Below are 27,773 nucleotides of genomic sequence, written 5' to 3'. Positions count from 1 at the left end.
CTTTGCAAGGAAGTCTTAGTGAACCCTATAAATTATACGATTTGTATTATATGATTCAGGGTTTCAGATGTTTGTTTTCTTTATCAGCACCTACAACACAAGACCAGACCCCCAGCTCAGCTGTTTCAGTTGCCACACCTTCAGTCAGTGTTTCAACCTCTGCTCCTTCTGCTACACCTGTGCAGACTGTACCCCAGCCAATCCCACAGACGCTGCCTCCTGCAGTTCCTCATGCTGTTCCTCAGCCAACAGCAGCAATACCTGCTTTTCCACCAGTAATGGTACCTCCATTTCGTGTTCCCCTTCCTGGCATGCCTATTCCACTTCCAGGTAAATTGGGAAACAATGACTGTCTTATTAGCCACATGTCCATGTTGTCAATTTGTTTGCACTCATGTGTCCACTGTGTATGCAATTTGCCTGAATCCTCTTCATTTAAAATTTATTGTTAAAATTTGGACTTTTTAGATAGGCTATTTAAAACACCCTCCCCAGCTCTCAATATCTATTTTTATTAGATTGAAGCCATAGTTTTTGTTTGAGCATTTTAAAACATCTTATGTTTTAAAATGTATTTATTTCAACTAATATTTGGAAGAAATTTACCTTTTCTGTGATACTTAAGTTAGTTTATGAATAAGTGGTCTTAAATTTTATTTTAAAAATGCTTTTGGGTAGCCAATGCAGGGTTGTAACATAAGAATAAAATATTGAAAAGAATCAGAAGAAAAAAATTATGTTAAACAAAACTCTATTCAGAGTTTTAAACTAACTAATCACTTTAAAAGTTCATTATATTGTCAGAAATGATTTTAAACTATACTTGGTAATAGCAGTATGTATTATTTAGAGAACAGAAGAGCCTTTGAGCTCATATATTATCTGATCATAACTTTCAACAACCTGAGTCATCATGCCCAATATTGAAGGAGGCTGAGAAGTGTAGTTCAGCATTGTGTACTAATTTAGGCCCTTTATGCATACACACACTTGATAAATATTAAGTTGATAAATTATAAAATTTTAGAGTATTTTAAGTATTAAGAGTTATTTTGCTCACTAGTAATTATCAGGTAAAATGTATGATTAAAAACAAGGAGCACAATACATGATAGCATGTGTAGTTGGCTCCCATTCTTTCTTTTTTACTCCTTTCTAATGCTGTTCCTGAAATATGATTTGGCCAAGAAAGTTCATAATTATGGACAGATATTTAGATATGTACACACTATATATACTGAAGTCTCTATTAGATCATTAGCATTTTCAATTACATATTGGCCGTTTAATATTTTTGAACTGATTTATTTTATTGTAAATATAAAATGATTTATAATCATCAATTAAAATACAAAATATAAACAGTAGATTAAAATAGTATAAAATAATTCATTCAGTTAAAAACAGAGAGAAAGAACAGGGAAATTAAAAGCCGTTTATATAAGACTTGGGAAAGAGATATAGACTTTAATTCTGCATCTCAAATTATAGCCATAAATTTCTCATAAATTTCAAGGACGATTGCTTTTCAGAGTAGAACATAATATCTTAAATTTCATTTGATCGATCCATTCTTCCATTTAAATTACTAGAATGTAAAGTTTTTAATCTCAAAATGAAATCAAGCATCAGGTAGTGGCACTTAAAGGGAGATGTGCAACTGATTACTATGTTAATGGGATTAAATCTTTTATTAATTAACATGTTTCTTTATTCAAGTCCTTGTTTCTTTACTCCTTCTTTTACCTGATTATGGGTACAGGCTAGAAAGCTCTGAATATGTGCATGCAAGCTACTAGCTGTGGCTACTGCATTTTGACAAGCCAAGATTTAAAAGTCCAATTATAAATTCATGTCTTGGCTTTTTGGGAAACTATCAGGTATAGTTTCCTTATTTGAATCTAATATAAAGACGTCGCTGCTTTCCTTGGCTTTCTTACTCTTCTCAAGTAGTAACCTAATCATACAAATATATTTGAAAATGGATGTAACCGCAGAGTTAGGTCTTTTATGAAAATGGTTGCTAATATTGCAACCATTATCAATTGCTTGGAAACACTTTTTAGAATAGATATATACAATGCCAGTTTCCTACCTTGACATCATCAGTGTCATGCTGAGAGATAAGGTCACATTTCAGAATGGTTGTTAGTGGTCTGTGCTACTTGCCAAAATTTTTGAATTTGTAGTGGAAATTTGGCCTCTTTATAACATACAAAAGTGATTTTTATAAAGTAGCATTCTCTAAAATATGAGCATGAATGATAATTTATCCTTAAGTTTGAAATGTTTCCGGAATATTCAGAATAGCAGTTTTGCAACTGAAGCAGAATAGTTTTCAATTCCATCTGTTAAAATAATTTAAAATAAAAAAGTCATTCACAGCTGTTCATGCCACTGTGGTTCATTTTTTCAATCTCTGTTACTTCGAAGTCCTGTCAGGTTAGAATTCTATTTCACTGAGGGGAAAAATACAGGGTTGGATATTGAAAAATGTTCTCTCATTTTGCTAATAAATAAAATCAGTAATAAACAATTGAGATGTCCCAGTTTAGACTTTTTGTAATCCTAAAATCCTTCTTTGCTATCATAAGAACTGGAATCTTTATTTTTTAATCATAATTAAGGGGAATACATATTTGATATGTTGAATAATGAAATAAACAATATTTTGCCTTTGAGTCACTAAAGACTCCTGGAGACTGCCTGGACTAGTTCCTGCAGTTTCCTTGGCAAGATTTTGCAAGGGGTTTGCTCTTGCCTCCTTAGGGCTGAGAATCAGAGGGACTAGCCTAAGGTCACCTAGAATTAAAATTCAGTCTCCTGGTTTCTAGCCTGGTGCCTTAACCACTATATCAGACGGTCTCTCTTTTGTGTAATTACAACTGCAGATTTTAAAAACTAGTGTAGGATAGTTTATACTAGTATTTATAAATGTAAATGCTCTTCCTTCAAATATTTCTTGTAAAAGATAATTATAATTATAGTATCCCAAAGATGACAAACATATTTTTTTTTTAAAAATCTTGTACAGATTCAATAGCCTTCCATGCATATTTGTTTGGAATAACTTTAAGTACAGTTGTGTACGTGGGCATAATTTCCTCTAAATGAAAAGGGCTTGTTTTTAATAAAAGTGTATAGGCCTTATTTTCAGAGTTTTTCAAACAATTTAGCATACATTCAAAATCTTTACAGTTTTGCTTTATACAGAAGTAAAGGTTCTGCATCTTATTAGAAAAAATGTCCCCCAAAATATCCCAAATATATCCCAAATAACTGGGCCTTGTTTTTCTTGGGATATTTCGCTTCTCATCCAAGAAACTTCTTCAGTAAACTGAAGGATGACCGAGAATCCCCATAGACAATTAGAAAAGATAGTTAGCAGTTAATACAGGTTCTGGATCAATTTAATGATACTTTAACATTTTCTGTTGGACACTTGTGGAGAAGCATTTAGTTTTATTTTTGTGTATGTGCTGGAACTGAATATTTCTTGTTTATTAAATAATGGATGGGAGTGAAAATATGTGGGCGGGGGCGCTCACAAGACTCAGAAAGTCCCAATTTTTCATAATAAGTGTTAGGAGATATAATAACTATACCTCTGTTGCAGTTATCTTCTTTAAATAATCTCTTGTGTGGAAACTCATCATGTATATTATTTCCTCCCTTTATTATTGGATGCCTAATGTTATGTGATCTGCCAATCAGTTTTTTAAATATAAAACATTTATCAACTTTGTTCCTTTCAACAAATATGCTTAACCAGATCTTTTCAGTTATCTTTACTGCTCAGTAATTCGCAGAAGCTCCCATATTTTAGGGAAATTTGAAATTTAGATGAGATATTTGAGGTGAAAAAAATTATGAGACAGAGCTAATGTAGGCTGCTAATGAGCCATCAACTCAGCTTTTCTCTTTCTTTATTTTGCCCTTTTTATCTTATCACATTTTATCTCAGTTTATTTCCTTGCCTTCAATCTGGTCCCCCCCCCCCTTTCCAAACTGATATTTCTTGACCTTCTAATCACATTTTGGCTTCTCACCACGTTTTTTGTTCTTGTTAAATATAAAACAGTTCAGTAAACACTTAAAAACAACCCTATTGAGCATATGGCACTTATTTCAAAGTAATCATGCAGAGAATTGATTTGTATAAGCTGTTCTTACCTAAGTACTTGCTAAAACTATGTAAACAGAGCAGAATAAGTATGATTTAGTCTCAGCATTGCTTTGTAAGGAGGTGAAAAAGTGTGTCCTCATTGAATTTAAACCCCTGGGTCATTGTTAATTTTTTTTTTAAGAAAGACTGGTGTCTTCCAAATCTTGCTCATTATAAAGCAAGATTATTGTAAAACCAGTAATTTTCTGGCATGACTTTAACAAAATACTATCACAAAACTGACTTTAAATCTTCCTACTTATTTCTTGTTGCCATTGGAAAAAATGGCATGCTAAATTTCTAGCAGAAAATTGATACTGCTCAGATTCCCAGTGGTAGCTGACATACAGTGGCAGCTTTCCAACATGCTTGCTTATCCATTTTACAGGTGTAGCAATGATGCAAATAGTCAGCTGCCCGTATGTAAAGACAGTCGCTACCACCAAGACCGGTAATTTTTTAAAAACATCTTAGTCTGTTTTGTCTGTAAGTTGGCATGGTAGTGAATGTTGTTGTTTTACCTTTTGTTTGCTTTTTCCCAAATAACTGAATATTTATCTTTATTTTCAAAATATACTTATAAGTATAGATTTCACATGTAGCCAGCAAGAAACTCTCCCAATTAACTGAAATTATTAGTTTTATTATTGTAGTATGGATTTTCTGCAAGTTAAAATTACTCATGTGAATCTCTTCCATGTCCATGTTTTGTTTTTGTTTTTCTTTATGGGGATACAGTGCTTGGTTTTCCCTTTCCTGCCATTTGTACAGTGACCAGATCTTGTTTGCATGTTAGTGTGTTTGTGTTTGTGTATATATGTATATGTCTGAGTTTAAACCAATATTATGAAGGTTGTGCTACATACCTATATTTCATTAAAAATAAATAAACATAAACATAGATTTATGTGGCACTAAGCCTGTTATTTTTTTAACATATATACTTTATATTGAGGTACATAAAAGAAAAATTCTTAATTGGCAACACGGTTATAAATAAACCATAATATTATTCATCAAATTAAACTATCACTGTTTTACCCAACAGCTATCTTAAATTCTACTAAGTATTCCAAAATCATTCTAAGTAAAGATCAGATCTAGAAATAAAATACTGTAAAGTTAATTTTCAACAGAAATATTTTTCCTGTTAAAAATGACTATAAAGAAGCTATCTATCAAAATTGGAATATTCAAGTTGAAAAGACAGAAAAAATAGCAATTCCTATAAATGGTTACTACCATTGGTAGGAAATGAAACTTATAAGTGTTTCTTCTTTTTCATGGTCCTTTCATATATAAAACTGGGTAGATCACATACTTTTAGCTAGGGAAAAAAAGCACTGTGATTATTTACTGATATTCACTGTGCAGTGGTTGGCTTTTTAAACTTTACTACTCTTAGTTATGTTGAAAGTGCTACTTTTCAAGGAGAGTAAATTATTGTTACTTGCTTAATGCTAAAAAATAATGTAAACATTAGAAAACTGTTTAAACATGAATGCTTCACATGGTATGTCGAATGCTGACTACACTTTGTGTTAGAAGTTGGTGGTTGTGAAATAAAGGAATGATAGTAATTAGAATTTGTGCTGGAAGCACACTTTACTATTTAGAAGAAATATATGAACTATTAGTAATGGCTCAGTTTTCAGTTGCTTTATAGATTTTAGGTTGGTGGTTTTAATTAATAGAGTTACTTTTCATCAGTGTTTGCCTTTTTATTGCTCCTTCTTATGTAGGTGTCTTGCCAGGAATGGCTCCTCCTATTGTACCTATGATCCATCCTCAGGTTGCTATTGCCGCTTCACCTGCTGCATTGGCTGGAGCAACAGCAGTCTCTGAATGGACAGAGTACAAAACAGCAGATGGGAAGACATACTACTATAATAATAGGACCTTAGAATCAACATGGGAGAAGCCTCAAGAACTGAAAGAGAAAGGTACAGTGTTTAGTTTTGGTTTGTATATACAATGAAAGTTGGTTCAGAAAATTAAGACAAATTGCAGCGAACCCTCAGTTTTATGGACTCTGAGATAAGATATCTATTAAAACCAAATGTACAATAAGTGGTTCCAAAACTGAAAATGCACTTGTAAAAAGAAAACCCATCAATAACCTTTAGTTCAAGGAAGAGAACGGGGCGGGTTTACTGGTTTACAGTTATAATGATATTGGATGAGTGAGAAGTTTGAAGAAAATGTCTAATGCATCTTGGATGATTCTGCCTTCTTTCTTGAAGCACTCTAAGCTTCACTGATGATTCAGTTTGTTAACAATTTCATTATGTTCATAAAATTGACAAAGCTATTCACTTGATTTTATAATTTATTTCAATTGGTCCACTCCAATTGAAGATAGCAATGTCTAGCAATTTCCTGTACTAAATTCATATATTTTCTTGGGGCCTAATTTCAGATTTATTTATTTTACTGCTAAGCATTTATCCCTCTCTTCCTTGAAATTGAGTTTTTGTCTCATAAATCCAAAATTTATCTAGAAAGTGGATAAAATCAACTGTTTGGTATAGTGGTTAATATATTTGTACTTTTCTGCAAGAATTCACACAAGACACTGGCAAAAATATTGATGCCACTCACTATTTCTCAAAGCATCTCAATTTGCTGTGAAAAAAATTTGTAACTGACACAAGTAAATGACACCATTTAAAAAAAAATTCTGCAGTCCTTAGAGTAGACACTTTGTTTTTGATGTATGACTTACGGCTGTAAATATTCACAGAGCTAGAAAACATAGCATGTCTTTTTGGGTAGTGTAATGATTGCAGTAACTGAATGATTTGCAAAGGGGAAACTGAACAAAGCATTAACGAGCAGCGGGAAAGAGACATCACAATTGAAGATTGTCTTCAATAAAGAATTTGGCCAATAACAACTACTATAGAAGCGTTTATCTAGTTTGATGTTTTACTACATTGCAATGCTAATAAAAGACCATTTTTTCAGAATATTTGTTTTACCAATTAGAATAAGTAAACTCAATTTGTGTTTCTGTATTCCTTCCTTGATTTTCCCAAAAAATGTATTGCTATGCTAATACTTATCTGAGTGCTGTTTGGTGAATATATTTATTTTTCATCAGTAAATTTTCCTCATAGAAATATATAGCAAATTTGTATGTATACATTTCTAATAGATTTAATTTGGCCATTCCTATATATATAATTGCTTACAACTGAATATTATTTTTAATGTAACTTTGGTATTTATTATCATTGCAAATAACCCATTATCTAGAATCATTACCATTGCAATTTGAAAATGAATGAGTTGGCTGAGGGGATTAAATATGGTCCTAAATTCGGTATCTGAAATAGTGCTTAAAACCATGTTTTTCCTGTGATTATCTTGAATTCTGAATTGATATTGTGCATGTAAAGGTCTAGCCAATTCCATTCATCAACTTTTAAAAATAATTCTTCAAAATGTTATTTTTTTTCATAATGTTAATTTGGAGTCAATACATTAGTTGTAATGAATTTTTTTCAAGGATTGCTCTGCTATTGGCAAATGACAAATTGCCATTGGTAAATACTATACTGCATATAGTAGAGCAATCTAATTTGCTTTGGACATTTTAAAATTATTTTGTATTGTTAATATATAGATGTACTCTGAAGGTAACTTTTTAGGTTTTTCTCCTGTTCACCAACATTTTCTTAGTCCTATATTCCTCTTCATTTAAAAATAATAATTTTGTCTCATGATTTTGCTACTTTTTCTTCATCTGTCTGTCTGGCTACCTAGCTATCTAATATTCTTTTGTGTATTTGTGTAACTGTAGCTCTATAATGATTTTCTGGGTTCTATTTCTTCTGTGATTTCCTGTAAGGAAACTTAAAATCTTATAACTCATTCTTCATTCAGTAAAATAATCTGTTTTTAAAAGCAGGTTTTAAAAGCTAAGGTACCAGTTTAACAGGGTAGGAAAACTCAAGAGAGTTGCATTCTATGTAGATTGAAAATAGTGAAAGCAAACTACACAAGGCTATGAAAAAAGACCACAGTAAAAAAAAAACCCACACAATTACAATACTTGCAGTATTCAGAACTGGGAAATAGATTCTTCCAGGTAGTTATTATAGCTTCCTGCAATATAACTTCTGTCCTAAAGAATTTTTGCTCATTGAATGCATAATCTTCATTGCCTTTAACTTGGGGGGTGGGAGGGTTGTATAAAGCTGATTTTGATAATTTTGCTCAGAAAATGAGGTTCAATGTATTAGTGGAAAGTAAAGTATGTACAACCGATGGAAAGTAAATAAAGAAATTATACATTTTTCATAGAAAAAGTAGAAGAAAAAATGAAGGATAGCATTAAAGAACCTGTTGAAGATCCTTTGCCTATGGAAACAGAAGAAGAAGAACCCAAAATTGAACCCATCAAGGAACTTATAAAGGAGGTAAAAGCTCTGATATACCTAAAGTCTAATTTGATATTTGTTTGTTCTTTTAATAACAAAGTGACATCAAGATAAATATAAACTAATACCACCTTGAAATAACTTAGTGAACTTATTTGCCATTTAGATGGTTTCTAATGCTAACTGCATATTTTTATATATTATTATTGTTTAATATTACAGATTATATGAAGAAACAAAGAGCAGTGTTAAGATTTGTTCCAAAATATTGTAATTGCAGATATTGGGAGTATATTTTAAAGTACATATTCAGTACTTTATATATAGAACAGTTGCCAATTATATTTTGAAATGTACAAATAAAGTGAATATTGGAAGCACAGAATTTAAATTTTATTAAATTTATTTAAGTCTTTGGTAGGTTTATTGCTGAGATTTTAATAAATAGTGGGTTGGTTTAAGTGGTTACTTATTTTTTTTTTAAAAAAATCTAAATAGAATTTAGAAATTCCTGTGGATCATGTGAGAAGTCAGCCTTTACTGATTTTCCTCATCAGTTCTCATCACATTTGGTACATTCTATAATGTACCAAATGGTGATGAGAAGCACTCCAGCACTCTTTCCTAGAAGAGTGGTGAATTAGTGATGATTGGGGACTGGATTGGAAGCCTTCCAGATGTGGGGGAACTTGTTTCCTTCATGGAAAGAAGGCTTAGCTCTAACTCATTATTTTCTAAAAATGTGTTTAATTTTTATTTAGTCTCAGTATAAATTAACTAATCTAACCTAATTTAGAATGATTGCAATGTTTGTGAAAGCATTTTTTGTTGCACATATATCAGATCCAATATTTTTATTTGTGACTACACTAAATCTTGCACAAGTTATGTTACATTTATGTAATCATTATTATAGCAATATGAACTGAATCCTATGCAAGATGTAGAGTTTGTATAGATGCAAATGTATATGTTAAATGTTAAATGTTTAGATTTAGGGATTTCTTCCTAAAACAACACCTTGGTATCTTTTGTGTAAGTGGAGGAAAGGCAGTCCTGGGGACTACTTGCATTTTGAAACTACCATCTTAATTTCTTGTTTCATTGCAATCCCACATTTCTCCAGTGGAAAAAGTTAAAAATATCTAATGAAGATGCAGTCCTTGATACAAGGTATTTTGGTAGAGATAACAGAGAAACTTTTAATTTCACAGATTACACGTTGAGGTGGTGGGATAAATGTTTCCCATCTCTATAGTAGGAAAAAAGTAATTGTTCTTTCTTTTGCTAGTGTTGTATAAATAATGACAATGTTCAATCTTAATATTTCTCACCAGGAGCCCAAAGAAGAAGAAATGACTGAAGAAGAGAAAGCTGCTCAGAAAGCAAAACCTGTTGCTACTACACCTATACCTGGTACTCCCTGGTATGTAGCCTTTGTTCTCAAATTGATTGTGTGGAGAAGGCAGTGACCAACCACTTTGATTTTGTTGGAAAGGAAATGGTCAAGTGTGCCAAGTTTCCAAGAGTTGAACTCAACTTCAAGGAGATTTTACTTATTATTAGAAAAATGTTCTTAAAATTACTGTTAGCTCTACTCTACATAGTCTATTAAAATAAAAAGCATTTTCTTGCTTGTTAACTTTCACATAAAATTAAATATTATTTAAACCCTGCAACAATTATATACTATATTCTATATTTTTTTCTAGGTGTGTGGTGTGGACAGGTGATGAACGGGTTTTCTTTTATAACCCTACCACTAGACTATCAATGTGGGATCGACCAGATGATTTGATAGGAAGAGCAGATGTGGATAAAATTATTCAGGAACCTCCCCATAAAAAAGGAATGGATGAAGGAAAAAAACTAAGTAAGGCTAAAAGTCACTTATTTGTTCAATTAATTCTGACAGGTTACTTTTTTAAAATTTGCATTTGATATGAAGGAGTATAATATAATATAGATTAGAAATAGTTGTGAATGGTCTGCAGTTTTGGGAATTAAATGAGATTAATTGTTAATACCTGTAAACTAGATCTCTGCCCTTTATGGCTCCTACAGATAGCCATGCATAGCATTAGCATCTTGATTCAGGAAATTGCTAAAGCTTTTCTGAGGTAAAGATTAACACATACATTTAAAATAGTTTATGTTAAACAACAACCATCCTACTCAGTATCCCTTGCTTAATCTTCTGCCATCCATTTTTATGGAGGTCTGTTCAGAAAGAAGTGATTTGTCTACAAAGGGTCCTAAAAGTAACATTAATACTGTCATGTTATGGGACAGAAATGGCATTGGTTTGCCCAGGTTGATTATCCTTCTGAACTTGAAAGATCCTGCTCAAGCAGCAGTTGAAGATTATATCTGGGGTTTGGTTTTCCCAGATTTCGCTGGTTACTAAACTACAGTAATTGAATGTTGAATGTTGAATGTTTATTTATATGCCGCCCTTTTCCCCCGAAGGGGACTCAGGGCGGCTCACAACTCAACCAAGGGAGAGGGATGCAGACAAAAATTAAAACGACACGCAACAATACATAATTTAAAACACACAAGAGTCATACCATTCGAGAAGGGGGTAGAAGCTTTTTAGCCCCAGGCCTGTCGGAATAGCCAGGTTTTAAGGGCTTTGCGGAAGGTCTGGAGGGTGGTGAGGGTTCAAATCTCCACGGGGAGTTCGTTCCAAAGGGTCGGAGCGGCCACAGAGAAGGCTCTCCTCCGGGTAGTCGCCAGTCGACACTGGCCGGCAGATGGAATTCGGAGGAGGCCTAATCTGTGGGATCTAATCGGTCTAGAGGAGGTAGTTGGCAGCAGGCGGTCTCTCAAGTACCCAGGTCCAATACCATGAAGGGCTTTATAAGTGACGACTAGCGCCTTGAAGCGTATCCGGAGACCAATAGGCAGCCAGTGCAGCTCGCGGAGGATAGGTGTTACGTGGGTGAACCGAGGTGCACCCACGATCGCTCGCGTGGCTGCATTCTGGACAAGCTGGAGTCGCCGAATGCTTTTCAAGGGCTGCCCCATGTAGAGCATGTTGCAGTAGTCGAATTGATCACATATTTGCTCTATTGTTAACACACTTTACATGAAATAGAGTGGAGAATTATCTATATGGAGATAATTCAGAAATTGCAACTGTTTCAAAATACTGGTGAGAAAGCCATCTTCATTGCAGAATAACACTGATTTTGAAGTTGCTATATTGGTTATAAACAATATTCTCAGTTATGACTGGAAATCATAATCTAAAGAAATTATAGCTTGGCTAATGTATTTGTAAGACCTTTTTGAAATCTCTTCAAATTTAGCCTATGTAGAGTATCGTATTGTACTGTGGTATAAGGAACAGACTTAGTTAGCATTGGATGACTAAAAGAAGTCTGTGCCAAAATTGGCGTTTTATTTAGAAGTTAAAACAGAAGTATTTCTAAAGGATAAACCTGATTTTTCTGTGGAATGCTGCAGAAGGCTGCAAAGCTTTTTTTAGGAAGTATAGCAAGTTATTTTGTTGCTGGGCAGTGTGGTGTGATCCCAGAAGTGGCCACCATTTTCCAAGTTACCATAGTTCAATGTGGCTGCTTGGAAAATGGAGGCCTTCCGTAAAGCCCAGCAATAAAGCAGCTTGCTATGCTTCTATAACCCAAGCTCTGAGAAACTTCGAAAGGTAAGAGAGAAGGAGAGTATGGGTCCTGGTAGGGTGGAAAGCCAGGCCAAGGCCCATAGGGATCTAGTGGGAGAGATTCAGACATACAGGTAAATGACTACAGGGGTGCTGCAGCAGCAGTAACTTCAGGACCAGGTTGTAGCTTTTGGAGGATCTGCCATAACTTCAAACGCCCGTTAAGCAACTGGTCATAAGATTACCTGTATTAGTTGGTGAAGATTAATAAACTGGTGAAGATTACCTGTATTAATTAGCCTGGCACTAATTAAGTCTTTTATTTCCTGAAATCCATGTCTTCTACAGTATTTTCATTGAGGTTCTTTGGTGGTCCTTGTATCCCGTAAAATAGTTCTGTATTGTTCAAGTGATAATTCAATTCAAAGGTAGTATCAATTAGTCCTTTCATCGATTTGGATCTTTCTTGGAAAGAATAATAGCTTCTGGAAGTTATGCTATCCATTTAAAAAAAATGTATGTGGATGTTTAAACTTTAACTGGAACTGTATGTTGTTGAAAAAATATATTGAATTTTAAGATACTAAGCTGCTAAGGTAGAATAGTATTTTGTCTTTTAATTATAATATGGGATATATTTATAATGTGGGATTTAATTATAGTTAAGGCACCAGGCTAGAAACCAGGAGATGACTACTGGTCAAATTTTAGCCATGAAAACTGGCTGGGTGACGTGGGCTAGTCATAGCCTCTTAGCCCACAACATCAGACAGGTGACAAGTTGGTCTGTCAATTCCTATCTCATCCAATGGATCAAAACCTGGTTGATAATTTTAAAAAAAATAGATCTGCATGGAGGGATCTAATGGAGGGAAGAAAATGTTCATTAAAATTTGTATGTGGATGTTAATTAGGCATAACTAATACATTTGAATGATCTACAAAGTAAAAAAAAATGTATTTCTTTTACAGTGAAAGATGAGCATGAAATGTTAGAAGAAGCCAATGATGATGAGCCTATTAAAACAAAGAAGCGGAAGTAAGTTTCTATTTGAAAGGAAGAATGCACATGATCAACTTTTCTATGATCATAAAGCTAAGTTAACTGTTTCTTATTTCTGAACTCGGAATGAAGTAGTAGTAGTCTGAGTATAAAGAACAGATCATTGAATTGTAATATTGGTCCAAAATGATGAAATTGGTGGGATACAACTTTGATAAATAAATGAATAAATTCTACCATATGTTTTTATTTTATAGGAAAGAAGATAACAAAGACATGGATTCGGAAAAAGAGGCTGCCATGGAGGCAGAAATTAAAGCTGCTAGAGAAAGAGCCATCGTCCCTCTCGAAGCTCGAATGAAACAGTTCAAAGATATGCTCTTGGAAAGAGGGGTCAGAAATAATTCTCAGATTACATTTATATGAATTTTTCAAAGTATTTCATTGTTTATGCAATCACTGAGGACTATTTCCTAAATTGATGAGATACATAAATTGCCATGTGCTCTAATATAAAATAATCAAAAAAGTTGGCCTCCAATCTTTCCTCTTTTGAGAAAATGATTGTTCTACAGTTAGAGAATACTAAAAGAAACATAATCTGGATTCTTTTCAGTCCAGATTTAGACCAGAAATCAAAGCACATTAGTCAGTCTTGTTTATTCATATTTACCCATATTACCATTGTCAAAAACACATTTAGTACTGCTTGATTATTGAATAGTGTTTGCGATTAGGAAATAAATAAATTTTTCATTTTTGAAAGATTTACATGCACTTTGATTAAGAACTGTAAGGAAACATCTGGTTTTGGTGCACTTTCTATGAAATGTCAAAATCTAATTGAGCTTTCAGAATCTTCCCTTTTACATGTTACAGAGTTGATTGTGTGCATAGTACTTCAATTTATGAGGAGAAAGTGGAATTTCTGATCACTCTGCAGAGACCTAAGAAAGCAAAGAAAGTCAGAACAAAACTTCAAGGCTTTCTTTTGATATAGCAGTTTTTAAATGTCACACAGTAGTGGTCATTTTAATGAGTAATTAGATATGTGTTAGTTCTCTGTAATTATGTAGACGTTTTTCAGAGCCAATTAGTGTGGAAATTGGCCCTGCTGACTTCCTGCAGTTCATCATCTATTAGTGATGAAACTGCTGTAAAGATTTCAGCTATAGCTTCTTTCTAATAGAAGCCCTGTAGATTTCAAGCAGAATTGCACAACTTGTATCTTTTTGCCTGAATTTAATTGCCTGCAAAATCATTACTTTTCCCCACTTTATTTCTCAAAGGTTTCTGCTTTTTCTACATGGGAAAAAGAGCTACACAAAATTGTTTTTGATCCCCGGTACCTCCTTCTTAACCCCAAGGAAAGGAAACAGGTAAAAGAAAAGGTCTTTTAAATAAATTATGTATTATATTCATATAATAAAATACAAAACCAGGGTTTTTAAAGGTTGGAAATGTTTGAGGCTCTTTACAATACAGTTTATTCTTCAGTTGGATTTATTTCGTTAATATCTGGAAGATTTTAAATGACTGAAGTTCTCAATTATATAGAGGAAGGAGGAAAACTTCTAAAACAGTATTTCTTTTGAAAAATAGAAACTTCATCCTTCAACAAATTACATAGGTACTGCTTTGAATAGTTACAAACAAGAAATACTTATTTCAGATAAATTGCATCAAACTAATACCTATAGAAATAAATTAAAACACGAAACAAATTCTTGATTACAAAAGATGCTGAATTACTGTAGTTAGATGAAAAACTTTCCAAAGAAGGATAAATTCTTCTAACATATGTCTATGGAGTCATCAGTCATCCAGGTCATGTTTGTTCCAAGGGTGCTTTTTTCAGGAGGCTGCTGGACTTTCTTGTTTTTTCTTTGAAGATGTTTTGCTGCTCATTCAAGAAGCTTCTTCAGCTCTGACTGGATGGTGGGGGATGGAAAGATTTATATTCCTTGCAGACAGCTGTCCATTTGCATTCCTTTAGAGAGGTTTATCTCTGTCCTCAGGGTCACCTGAGTGGTGCAAATGGAGCCATATAGGCTGCAGGATGTTTTCTGCCGTGTTACATTCCTGTTAAAGACAGGCACATGCTATTGGGGATGAGTCTGTTGTCTGCATCTCAAAAATATTCTAACATATATAACATACATACATACATAACGTGAGTGTGTGTACACGCACTCTAAAAGTTATTAATAGAGCCACCTCAGAATCAAGATGGTTTCATGTATATCTTCCATGCGAAATCATATGATCTATCTTAGATGGAATTTTATCTTATCCAACTATTTATGATGCTAATAATAATAATAATAATGAGGAGGAAAAGGAGGAGGAGGAAGAAGAAGAATCTTAGGACTGTGCAAAGCAATGAAAATAGATAATTCACGAGTGCTTTAACGCAAAAGGAGCATCTCTCAAAGTGTCAAAACTGCTGTGCCCTTCCCAAAAAGTAAACAGTTGCTTTGAAGGTTTTTCATATGAATGCATTCGGAAGATATTTTTTTCATTGACAGGTACAGTGGGAGTGTTTTCTTTGCATATGTATGCGTGCAGAGATAGACAGCATTTGAAGCAGTTGTGCAAGCTTGCTAAGGGTACCAAGTATTTATTTTGATAAATGTACAATTATTTATTGCATTACAGAATTAATTATTTCTGCTCAGGTTTTAGATAGTCTGCTTCCATGTTGATCTCCAGCTTTGCAGCCTACTCCATCGGTCAGGGTCCTGTGATATCTCTTAATATTTTCAGATAGTAGAGGAAGGAAGGAACAATTTGTAATTCGTAATTTAATAAACTTATATGCCACCTATTCCGGTAGGACTCTGGGCGGCTTACAAATACAAGGATAAAACAAAAAAATAAAAAAATAGGGAAAAGATGAGAACAGATTTAAAAGGAACACACCATACACTCGACTTAGATGGGGGCTGGACCTCATTCATGGGTCAACAGCCCCAGGCCTGCCGGAACAGCCAGGTTTTGGTGGCTTTTTGGAAGGCCGAGAGAGTGGGAAGGGTCCGGATCTCTGCGGGTAGATCGTTCCACAGGGCCGGAGCAGCTACAGAGAAGGCCCTCCCCCGAGAGGCCGCCAGCCAGCATTGTCCGGTCGACGGCACCCGGAGGAGGCCCAACCTGTGAGTTCTTATCGGTCATTGGGAGGTATGCATTTGAGCATATTCCATTCATCTGACTTTGGAATCAATTACCTTTGGAAAATTTCCTTGACAAATACACTTACATAAATTCTTCTTATTGAAAGCAAACATCTGTTTATATCTGTTTCTTTCTCTTACTATAATTTGTCGCATTAAAAAATAGCAGTAAAACTGCTTTTTATAGAATGCTTTGGTGTAAAAGTTGTTACTGAAAGATACTCATTTCAGTGAGTTTGAGATTCACGGAGACCTTTTATATTCTTTGATATTTTGTTACATCATCGCAAATAGTAATCCTAGTCTTTGCTTTGTTCTCTTGCAATAATGCTCAAAATTATATTTACTATTTATTCAGGTATTTGATCAGTATGTAAAAACCAGGGCAGAAGAAGAACGCAAAGAAAAGAAAAATAAAATTATGCAGGCCAAAGAAGATTTCAAGAAAATGATGGAAGAAGCAAAGATTAATCCTAGGTAAGTCAGTGTCTTTCTCTCTCTCTCTCATCCTTTTTATAAGATACCCAGTTTTAATTGTAACCTGAACTCTTTATGCATGTTGACTTTCAGAAAATGAAAGAATCCTGACTGTTTCATGAGGATGAATTTACTAACTCTAGTAAACCGTGCCTGTAATACTGTAATGTTTCCTAAATTTAGCTAACCATTGACAATCCTAATATAGAAAATATATGATGCAATGGAGGACTTTCCCCCTGTTACAGTATTAATACTGAATACCTTATAAGAACTGCTGATGATACCTCATAGTGTTTTTTTTAAAATCTATTTGATCTACTTCACAAACTACATTCCTGGATCCTTTTGCCATCCGATTGTCAACAAAGGGAAAGACTTATGTGATCATTCAGCTAGTTGGCTATAGTCTTTTATTGTTAATGTCCAAGTGGGTTTCTTCAAATACGTCATATTGTACACAGGATGCCTTTAATACATTGTTAGACTGTATATAATTATTACTTTACAGAACTGTTCAATTTTATTTATCTAAACTGGTTAGGAATTAGTTTGCATTAACTCTCAGTTGTTTGCTATCTACTGGCTTATTTTCAGTTGTTGCATTTATTTTGCTTGAATTGACTTACTATCCTCAAAGACATCTTTCATTAAGCTTCTGATCCTTAATACTGTTAATTGGGATTAAGCTCCACTGAACACAGATGAACTGAATTTTGAATCAGTAAGCATATCTTTACATTGAAGTTCTGGAATACAATAAAATTGTAATTTTTTAATAGTTTAATATTTGGAATAGCTGTATTACTGATTTTGAATATAATTGTTTTAGTATAGTTGTATCTCAGTAATTCCAAATTGCCTTTTATATTTCAAAGGGTGTAGAATAAGTTAGCTCTGATTTGTCCTTTTGTGAATAGAAAGACTTCTTTCCTTGATGGAAGGGCCCAAATCAAAGAGGGGTTGCTGCTGGAAAGAGGAAATATAAGGAAATGTTAACTTCTTCCAGTAGGAGAATTTCACTGCAAGTAGTCTGCATCAAATCTATTACTATATACTTATTGTTTGGTTTTTATAATCAGTAAATAAGATAACTTTTGCATGTCTTGTCATTATAGTGTAGCTTCCCCTGCCCCCTTTTAGTTCAAGGTAATGATGATGTCCCTTTGGACACTTGCATTCCTTGAAAGTCATTTCTATATTTTCTGTGCTTACAAATTTATGCCCAGACTTGTTTTTGCAGGTCATTTTCTTTAGCATAGGCTTAAGTTCACTTCTAAATAATAGAACAAGCTACCAAATTCTTCTCTTGTTTTAATTTACCCTACAGCAACAGTAGGCGGGATTTCCCAAGTCTAATTATTTCCATGCTGTGATGAAAACATTCATAGGATTATAATGTCTCACGTAATCTCGGGGTCAGATTAGCATCAGATCTTGGAAAAAGCACAATAATGGTTTTTTTTTAAAGGTAAGTGGCAGTATTATATCTACTGCACGTCTGAAATTTGGAATCTGGCCCTGAAGGTGAGAATAACTTGTAGCAAAACTACAAGAAGACAAAGTGTAAAGCTTGGCAGATACTGCTACTAATTTCACACCTGGTACAATTGGATGGCAAATGAGTACTGTTAATTTTTTAATTCATAACCTTGAATTTCAGGACCAGTGAATAAGGAATTTCCATTCAACGAGTATTGTGTGGTTGCTGGAAATTTTATTCTACATGTATACTCTTTATAAATCAAAAATCTGCAGGGCTGCCCTTGCAAATTTTTGATGAAATCAAAAAGGCTGCCCTTTTTTTATGAAAATAAATATTTTACCTCTTGGTCTTATATCTGAAGGGAAGATAATTATGTAATAGTGTTTAGCACATACTTTGCAGCAGAATGCAAAGTTGTGTTTAGAATACATTTCCAGTTAAGAAAGCTGCCAAATCAGTACACTTACCATTTTTTACAGAACTACTTTTAGTGAATTTGCATTCAAGCATGCTAAAGATTCACGTTTCAAAGCAATTGAAAAAATGAAAGACCGAGAGGCCTTGTTTAATGAATTTATCACAACAGCAAGAAAGAAGGAAAAAGAAGATTCGAAGACCAGAGGAGAGAAGGTAAGATTTTCATATGAAGGTGATAAAAGCAGTATGAATGAGAGGGACTCATGCTAGGCTTCCAGGTTCTCATTGCTGGAAGTCCCATTCCCATTACTTACTTCTGCCTTTTGGCCTCAGAATTTTGCATCTAAACTCAGAAGAACATCATTTCCTAGAAGATGTAGTATTTTGCCCCCTTCTTTCAGAATCAAGAACTTATTTTTAAATTACTGGAGGTAAAGACCCATCTTGCTAATCAAACCATTGCTAACCAAATCTTTAGTTCTGTATATCAGATTCTGAGACCTCCTTGTGGGCAGATTTTAAATGGCATTCTGCCTAAATGCTAATATTTTACTGTTGTTGGTTTTTTAAAAAAATAATTCACTAAATATGTTTTCGTTTGGCTAGTTATCAAAATTAAAGGTCACCTATCAAAAATTAATGAATTCCAAATGTCATTTGTCTGCACTGTCACTTGAAGAGACAAAGTGCATATCACTGGGGAAGGCAGATGCATGCATGTTTTCAACAGTATTAACATTAAAATGTATAGAAGCTTTCTTTACAACCCCAGCTAACTGGGTGAATTAAGGAAAAACATATCTAACTAACCTTTAATTGAAATCAATATAAGTTCCTGGTAACAAAAAGACATGTGATATATCATGCAAAAGCTGTCATTCATAAACATTTTGTAAGTTAAAATGATACATATTCTGTTTTTCAACTTTTTTTTTTAAAAAAAAGAATTTTCTTATAGGTCTTAAATAAATTTCATAATAGTTATACTTCATTCTCTTAATTTGCTACTATTACTGTAATTGTTATTCCTGCTGTGCCTATTGTTCAGAAGTGCTCTATACATCGTATTCCAGTTAACCCTTATAAATGGATATGTAAGTACTGTTAAGATGTTGCAAATAAGGAACTCGGAGTAAGAATGACTAGCTTAAGGCGTTGTGGTTTAGTTTATGGAAGATAAGAGATTCAAATAGAAAATTTCCTGATGCATTGCCATAGATTCACATATCTAGGAATAAAACCTATTGAATTTAGTCACAATTTACTTTATAAAAATAATATTTTACTTTGTTGATATGGTAGTATCAGTGTCCATCAATGGATTCTCTTTTCCTCTTGTACTCCTCTCACTCTGATCTGAAGAGTTGGGGAGCCCTCTTGTGTAAGGAGGGTACACCTAGAGATCTTCAGGTGGGTGAAAAGCAAGAAAACAGTAATGCCCAGTGATCAATCCTTTGTCCAATGCTAGATATAGCAATTAGTCTTCATACAATATCGAAGTCATCAGCTGTCTAGAGGTGAATATGTAAAATCTGAAACCTCAACCTAAACTATAGTTTGTTTTATTCTATAGTTATAGTTTAAAAATTACTGTTGCATCTTAGCCATAATCATCAATAAATTCTTAAATATTGCATGAACAACATCAGTAATATTTTGTGTTAAATATTGCATTTATCTTTGTATTTGAAACTAATTATTTCTTTTCTCCCAAAACCTCTTGTAACCATTTATGTATTCTGTTTTGTAACAAGTGGATAGATTTTACAGTTTTGTGCTGTGCGGCCTGTCAATCAGTTCAGTCTGACAGCTGTCAATCACTGACACGCAAAGTATTATGGGATTCCCTAGTGAGGAAAGAATTGGTATCTCTGTGTGGTGACTTTAGCCTCCCGCAGTTCCGGTACTTTACATTTTTTTCAGTTTTTTTCCTTGTGAAGTGATGAGAGTTGTACCCAGAATGTGTAATCTGCCAAAAAAAAAAAAAACCCAGTCCTTCTAAATACACAACAGTATTTTCTGCCTTGTTTTTCTTATTTTACAAAGAATAGCTAAATGTTAACAAGAAATGTGCCCCACAATGTTTGAAGCTTTCTCAGCCAGTTTATCAGAAAAGAATTTTATTGCATGATTTCTCCATAAACCCTTTAAAGTAAGGATTGGAAACAGCACACTTTGATTAATTGCTTATCGATATTTTCCAATTCTGTTTCCTAGAGAATCTTTAAATTAAAGAAAATAATTAAAGGTGAAAGAAAGAAAATAGTATATCATGCAGTCAGATTTTTATGTTGAAATAGATTAAAGATGTTTCATTGAAAGCTTCTATTGCTTAACCATAGGATTTGGATAATATGAAAGAAGACTAGCACATTGCTTATGGAGTGGGAGAGGACAGCAATGAGGTGTTCACCACATATCATAGAAACATCTTTGCCTTTCCAACAAACATTAGGATTTAAAGTGGAGAAAGCAAAGATTGCGTCAACCTCTTCATTATTATACCCACCCCATTATGTGCCCTCTCAAAATATGTGACCCTTACTCTTATTTAAAGTACGGAATTACTTCAGAGGATTATCAGATTAATACCTGTCTAAACAATTTCATAGTCTATCCTTTTGATTTGAAACACTTTACTCTCTTCCCCAAGCAGGAATATATATATATCTGTGTGTGATTTCTGCTTTGCTTTTCCTTTAATCTTAAAAGTGGAACAGCTTTTAAGTAACATATCTTGCAGAAAACTACACATTTTGTGAGCTTTCAGCAATGATACTAAATTAAAATATTAGTTGTCAGAATTGATTTCCTTTATTAGATCTGAATACTGCAGCTGCTTTTCACCCTTTTATTCCTTCTCTTTTGGAACAGAGTCACAAAAATAACATGGCTAGGAGATGAGAGCTTCTGTTTCTATAGAAACAGGGATACATGCTGGGTGAATGATGGACAAGATTTACTTTATAGTTGTAATATCCCAAGCCTTTCTAAAATGATCTCCCAATTTTATTTTGATTTGACTACCGACATAGTATATTAAGTTCAAGAGCTGATATAAAAAGAAATAAGAGAAGTAGCATTTATTCATGAGTGTGCCTGTTCAATTATCCTTATTTTAAAGATAGGGCAGAACTGTAATTTTCTTACATCTGGCTTAGAAAGCTTTATATTTCAATACTACTAATATGTTTAAGTTCAACTTTGAAATAATAGATATTGTGTTGGATCCAGAGAGAGAAAAGTGGAACTTTGCTGATACAACACTTTCCTGGTCTCTCCCTCCCACTATAGCACTATATGCTCTCTTAAAAACTCAATCTGGGGATCAAGGAATCCTTTCCAATTGTGTGTGGTAGACTTCCAATGCTATAGTAGGACAGTGAAATCAAGAACAGTAAATAAAATTGCCTAACACAAAAAAACAAGATATCTCTGGACCCAAGCCACATAAAAAATAAGGATGCTGCAAATCTTAATTATATTATGCTTCTGCGATTGATGGACAATTTACCAAATTGCTATAAATAAGGCATTTATTTTCTTCTTTAATTTTCTACTGCAAAAAATTCATTGATGTACTTTTATGTGAGGATACTATGCCAATAACCAAATGTCAATATTGAGGAATATCCACAGACTATTAGTATTATGCCCTTTATGTAGACATTACAACTAATGATAAAAGGAATCACAAATGCAAATTTTAATTGACCAGTAAAGATGCATCAAGCGGTAATAATCGCACAAGATTTGGTTTTCTTAATGTGCCTTTTCCCAGCCTTGCGCTTCTGGATGTACTGGACTACAGTTTCAGCATTCCTAGTCAACATGGTTGAGAATAATAGAAATTAAAGCCCAGTAAATCTAGAGGATACTACAGTGAGGGAAATTATTACATTAAAAACGGAATTTACCTTTATCATTATATCCCTATATAATTCTGGATGTATGGGGGACTTAGAAATGGCATAGTGTAGCCAGGCTAATTCATTGAACGTATAGCAGCTAGGGTAAAATCTTTTCTCTCTTATACCAAAAAAAGTGTAAATGTTCTGAAAGGTGACCGTTGCTAATTAACAGGATAAAATTACTGAGTTCACTAAAAAGCTCTGTCCTATGGATCATAGTTTTTATTATGTGTGAATAAGCTATTCATGTGATTAGGAACTATATGAATTGCAATGCACTAAAAAAGAATTATTTGCTCTACTGCAATTAAAATCCCTGCACCCATAACCCAAAACTGAGTTAGTGCAGATGTATCAGAAGCATCCATTATGTATCTTATGTTTGGTGCATATGTGTATAGATAGATATATGCATATTACATACATATGTAGACCCTAAGATTTTGCAAGCATTTCTGTTGATGAAAATCCTTTGAATTCTTAAGAGTGTGGGATAGGAAAGAAGAAAACCTATATTTTGTTTGCAAAATAATTATTTTATGCAACACATCAGTGTAGGCTGAATTCTGCTCTGTATCTACTGATTTCTAGTTATTTACCAATTAAAGAAGGTGTCATAATTTACCCATATTTTCTTTAAAAGTTATGGCAAATCCATATCAAAGCAAATATTTGATTATCAAATTCTAATACAATAGAAATATACCTATGTTCTTTGTTTTAATCTTCAGTCAGCTACATATTGTTTTATTAGCTTTCAGTGAAATTTTAACTAACCGTTGAACAGATTTTTAAACTAAATCTCCAGCTTCTATTATCCCCAATGTCCATGAAAGATGAACTTACTGATTTTATTGCACATATATAAATGTTGATGCTTTATTCCTAAACCAGAAATTCGGTGAATGCAGTATTTAAAAATGTATTAATATGGCAAGGCTATATATCCCATCAAATATTGCTTCTGTGAAATAATAGCTGGTATTCAGAAGTACTGTTTGCCCATCCATGTATTCTAGGAAACTCAGTACAAGCGTGGATACTCATTCCCTGTATTTCCTTAAAGAGGAAAATGCACAATAATATTTATATATTTTCATTACATGATTTATTTATATCAGCCTTCCCTAATATATGCACCTTCTAGATTAATATAGTTATTTTCTATAGTTAACCCAATTATAGTTAAACTCCTGCAGTTTTCAGCAGTGACTAGAAAATTGTGCAAGTTCTAACTCCACCTATCCAAATAAAAACCAGATTGCAGAAAGTTGCTATATGTACAGTGGGGCAAAAAAGTCAGCCCCCAATTGTGCAAGTTCTCCCACTTAAAAAGATGAGATAGGCCTGTAATTGACATCATAGGTAGACCTCAACTATGAGAGACAAAATGAGAAAACAAATCCAGACAATCACATTATGGTGGAAAATAAGTATTTGGTCACCTACAAACAAGCATGATTTCTGGCTCTCACAGACCTGTAACTTCTTCTTTAAGAGGCTCCTCTGTCCTCCACTCATTACCTGTATTAATGGTACCTGTTTGAACTTGTTAGCAGTATAAAAGACACCTGTCCACACTCCACTATGGTGAATACCAAAGAGCTGTCGAAGGACACCAGAAACAAAATTGTAGACCTGCACCAGGCTGGGAAGACTGAATCTGCAATAGGCAAGCAGCTTGGTGTGAAGAAATCAACTGTGGGAGCAATAATTAGAAAATGGAAGACATACAAGACCACTGATAATCTCCCTCAATCTGGGGCTCCACGCAAGATCTCACCGCGTGGGGTCAAAATGATCACAAAAACAGTGAGCAAAAATCCCAGAACCACACGGGGGGACCTAGTGAATGACCTGCAGAGAGCTGGGACCAACGTAACAAAGGCTACCATCAGTAACACACTATGCCGCCAGGGACTCAGATCCTGCAGTGCCAGACGTATCCCCCTGCTTAAGCCAGTATATGTCCGAGCCTGTCTGAAGTTTGCTAGAGAGCATTTGGATGCTCCAGAAGAGGATTGTCATATGGTCAGATGAAACCAAAGTAGAACTGTTTGGTAGAAACACAACTCGTCGTGTTTGGAGGAGAGAGAATGCTGAGTTGCATCCAAAGAACACCATCCCTACTGTGAAGCACGGGGGTGGCAACATCATGCTTTGGGGCTGTTTCTCTGCAAAGGCACCAGGACGTCTGATCCGTGTACAGGAAAGAATGAATGGGCCATGTATCGTGAGATTTTGAGTGCAAACCTCCTTCCATCAGCAGCCAGCCAGTCTCCAAATCTCAACCCCATAGAAAACCTTTGGAGGGAGTTGAAAGTCCATGTTGCCCAGTGACAGCCCCAAAACATCACTGCTCTAGAAGAGATCTGCATGGAGGAATGAGCCAACATACTAGCAACAGTGTGTGCCAACCTTGTGAAGACTTACAGAAAATGTTTGACTTCTGTCATTGCCAACAAAAGATATATAACAAAGTATTGAGATGAATTGGCCAAATACTTATTTTCCTCCATAATTTGCAAAAAAATTATTTCCAAATCAGACAATGTGATTGTCTGGATTTGTTTTCTCATTCTGTCTCTCATAGTTGAGGTCTACCTATGATGTCAATTACAGGCCTCTCTCATCTTTTTAAGTGGGAGAACTTGCACAATTGGGGGCTGACTAAATAATTTTTTGCCCCACTGTATTTATTCTTATGCACATATATGGCCTATTTCAGTAATTATATAGATTAGCTGGGCCTGTCTTCACAGCTTGGCTTGCTTGTGCAGTTATTGTACCAGTGCTAATACAGAATAGTAAAGTATACCAGCATAGTATAAACTTGTTAAGAAATATCCTAGTATTGAAGTAGTTCTCTGACATACATGTAAACATAGCCATTACTTCTGTTCCTTAATACTCTAATAACTCAGTTTCTAATTAAACTAATTTTTCATTGCGGTAAGTTTGTTGCTTTTTAACATTTTTTTGGAATGTTTGGTAAGCAATGTAACTTTATTTTCCTCCCCTTTTTCTTTTGTCTTTTAATTGAAATCATAGATTAAAATGGAGTTCTTTGAACTGCTATCTAATCATCACTTGGACAGTCAGTCTCGCTGGAGTAAAGTGAAGGACAAAGTAGAGACTGACCCTCGCTACAAAGCCGTGGATAGTTCTTCACAAAGAGAGGATCTTTTTAAACAATATATTGAAAAAATAGCCAAAGTATGTATGTCAATGACAACACTGTTGCCATTTTTTTAGTATTTCATTGTTGGATTAATTGGTATAGAATTTGAAGTACGGTTTTGTGAAATGCTGTTTTTAGAAATCAATTGATTAGTGGTCAGCATTGTTTGTATTCTCAGACTAGTGTTTTTATCTTATTTTTGCTAGAATAAATAACAATTTCAAATGAAAGAATGCATTCTGAAAGGGTAAAACATTATTATTATTATTTAATGAATATTTGATATATTTGTATCAATTTAGTATATTACCGTATATACTCGAGTATAGGTCGATCCGAATATAAGCCGAGGCACCTAATTTTACCACAAAAAACTGGAAAAGTTATTGACTCGAGTATAAGCCTAGGGTGGGAAATGCAGCAGCTACCGGTAAATTTCAAAAATAAAAATAGATACCAATAATGTTTTTGAATATTTATTTCAAAGAAAAACAGTAAACTAGCTCTGTAAGTGGAAAAGAGGGTCAATAAAAACAATATGGTATCAACAATAACTTTAAAAGTACAAAAACCTTAGCTCATTCAGCAACCAAGCTAAAACACAAGAGTTAAAATCCTTCAAAACTCATACAAAGCGCTGTCTTCACTGCCATCCATAGCATTACTAATGCCACATTTCTTGAAGGCGCGTTGCACCATGTCCTCCAGAATCTCTTCCCATGCATCACGAACCCATTTTATTTATTTAATACAGAGTAGATTAGGCTGTCAGGCTTAGTCATTCTTCTAACATGACAACAATTCTTACCAACAAGGATGGTATTGGCACATTTTAGCTAATGCAACCTAAACATAACCAAAGCCTATTTCACTTCAAGTATGCTAACTTTATTCTATGCCTTCCCACGCATTACATGGCTTGAACGTTCGCGGATCGCCACCAAATTGCACAGGTGGTTGTTCTACCAGATGGACATCCTTACTTTTTCTCGAAAATGGGAGAAAGGCTGCCTTTCCTAGTCTAGCCCCGTAACAACAACCCTACGAGGTAGGCTGGGTTAAAAAAAAGCGAGTGTCGGGGAATTCTGTGACTGCACCACCTCTTCGCTGCTCTCGCTTCTCAGGGAGCCCCCTTTCCTCTCGCCGAGCAGCCTGTTCTCGGAACAAAACGCCTCCCCGCCACCGCTGTCCTTCCACCAAAACGGAGCGAGAGAGCTTGCACGGTCTGCCGCACGCCACCCTTTCCCAGCGCAACCCCTCTCGGCAACGTCCCCACCGACTGCCAGGCGTATCCGCCTCTGAGCCTCTCCGCACAGTCACCCCCTTCCCCGTCGCACCCCCCACCCCAAAAACAAACCACCAGTGCTCCTCCCGCTCCCCAGGCCTGCAGCGCCCTGAAGCGCGCCTCGCTCTTCAGCTGGCCGCCACCGCGCATTTCCCCCTGAAGTTCTGCACGCTAGGGCTCCACCCAGCTTCTAGCGCCGGAGACTGCCGAAGCCCGAGAGCCAAGAAAGAAAAGACCGGAGGGAAGCGCGCTCCGCCTCCAAGCCCAAGACTTCTCAGCAGCTGCCCGCCTCTGAGTTCTCGGCGGCGGATGGGCAAGAGGAAGCGGGCAGGCTAGCTCGGAGCGCAAGAACCACCCTCCGCGCCGCAGCCGTGTCTGGATCAGCCCTCTGGAATTCTGCTCACTTTCTGCCTACTTTCTCCTCCGCTGGACCCCAAAGTTCAAATCCTCCCTGCTGGAGGAATTCCACTTATGGCCTCAGGTCTATTTACCAGTTAGAGGGTCTGAAATTGACCGTTGCCAGTTGGGGGGCGCAGAGGAACCCAGCAGACAGACGGAAGACCGGGGGAGGGGGGAAGGAAGAGATCCCATCCAGGGTAAAAAGAGGGAAAAGCGGAGAGCCTACCTTGGACGGGATCTCTTCCTCCCCCACCCCCCGGTCTCCCGTC

The 27,773-nt window shown here is 35.0% G+C and overlaps 1 protein-coding gene across 1 annotated transcript in view; it reads left to right on the top strand.

The window, feature by feature from the left end:
* The window catches only part of TCERG1 (transcription elongation regulator 1), a 46,052-nt gene that overhangs the window by 12,815 nt on the left and 5,464 nt on the right, over positions 1 to 27,773 (top strand). Inside the window, 12 exon segments of the mRNA XM_032209395.1 lie at positions 88 to 330; positions 4,554 to 4,616; positions 5,908 to 6,108; positions 8,474 to 8,589; positions 9,888 to 9,976; positions 10,263 to 10,423; positions 13,148 to 13,214; positions 13,436 to 13,571; positions 14,468 to 14,557; positions 16,707 to 16,825; positions 18,791 to 18,941; positions 25,691 to 25,855. Coding sequence (XP_032065286.1) covers positions 88 to 330; positions 4,554 to 4,616; positions 5,908 to 6,108; positions 8,474 to 8,589; positions 9,888 to 9,976; positions 10,263 to 10,423; positions 13,148 to 13,214; positions 13,436 to 13,571; positions 14,468 to 14,557; positions 16,707 to 16,825; positions 18,791 to 18,941; positions 25,691 to 25,855 — 1,601 coding nt within the window.

The sequence above is a fragment of the Thamnophis elegans genome, chromosome 2 (genome assembly GCF_009769535.1).
Source record: "Thamnophis elegans isolate rThaEle1 chromosome 2, rThaEle1.pri, whole genome shotgun sequence".
NCBI lineage: Eukaryota > Metazoa > Chordata > Lepidosauria > Squamata > Colubridae > Thamnophis > Thamnophis elegans.
This window is presented reverse-complemented; position numbering and strand designations above follow the sequence as displayed.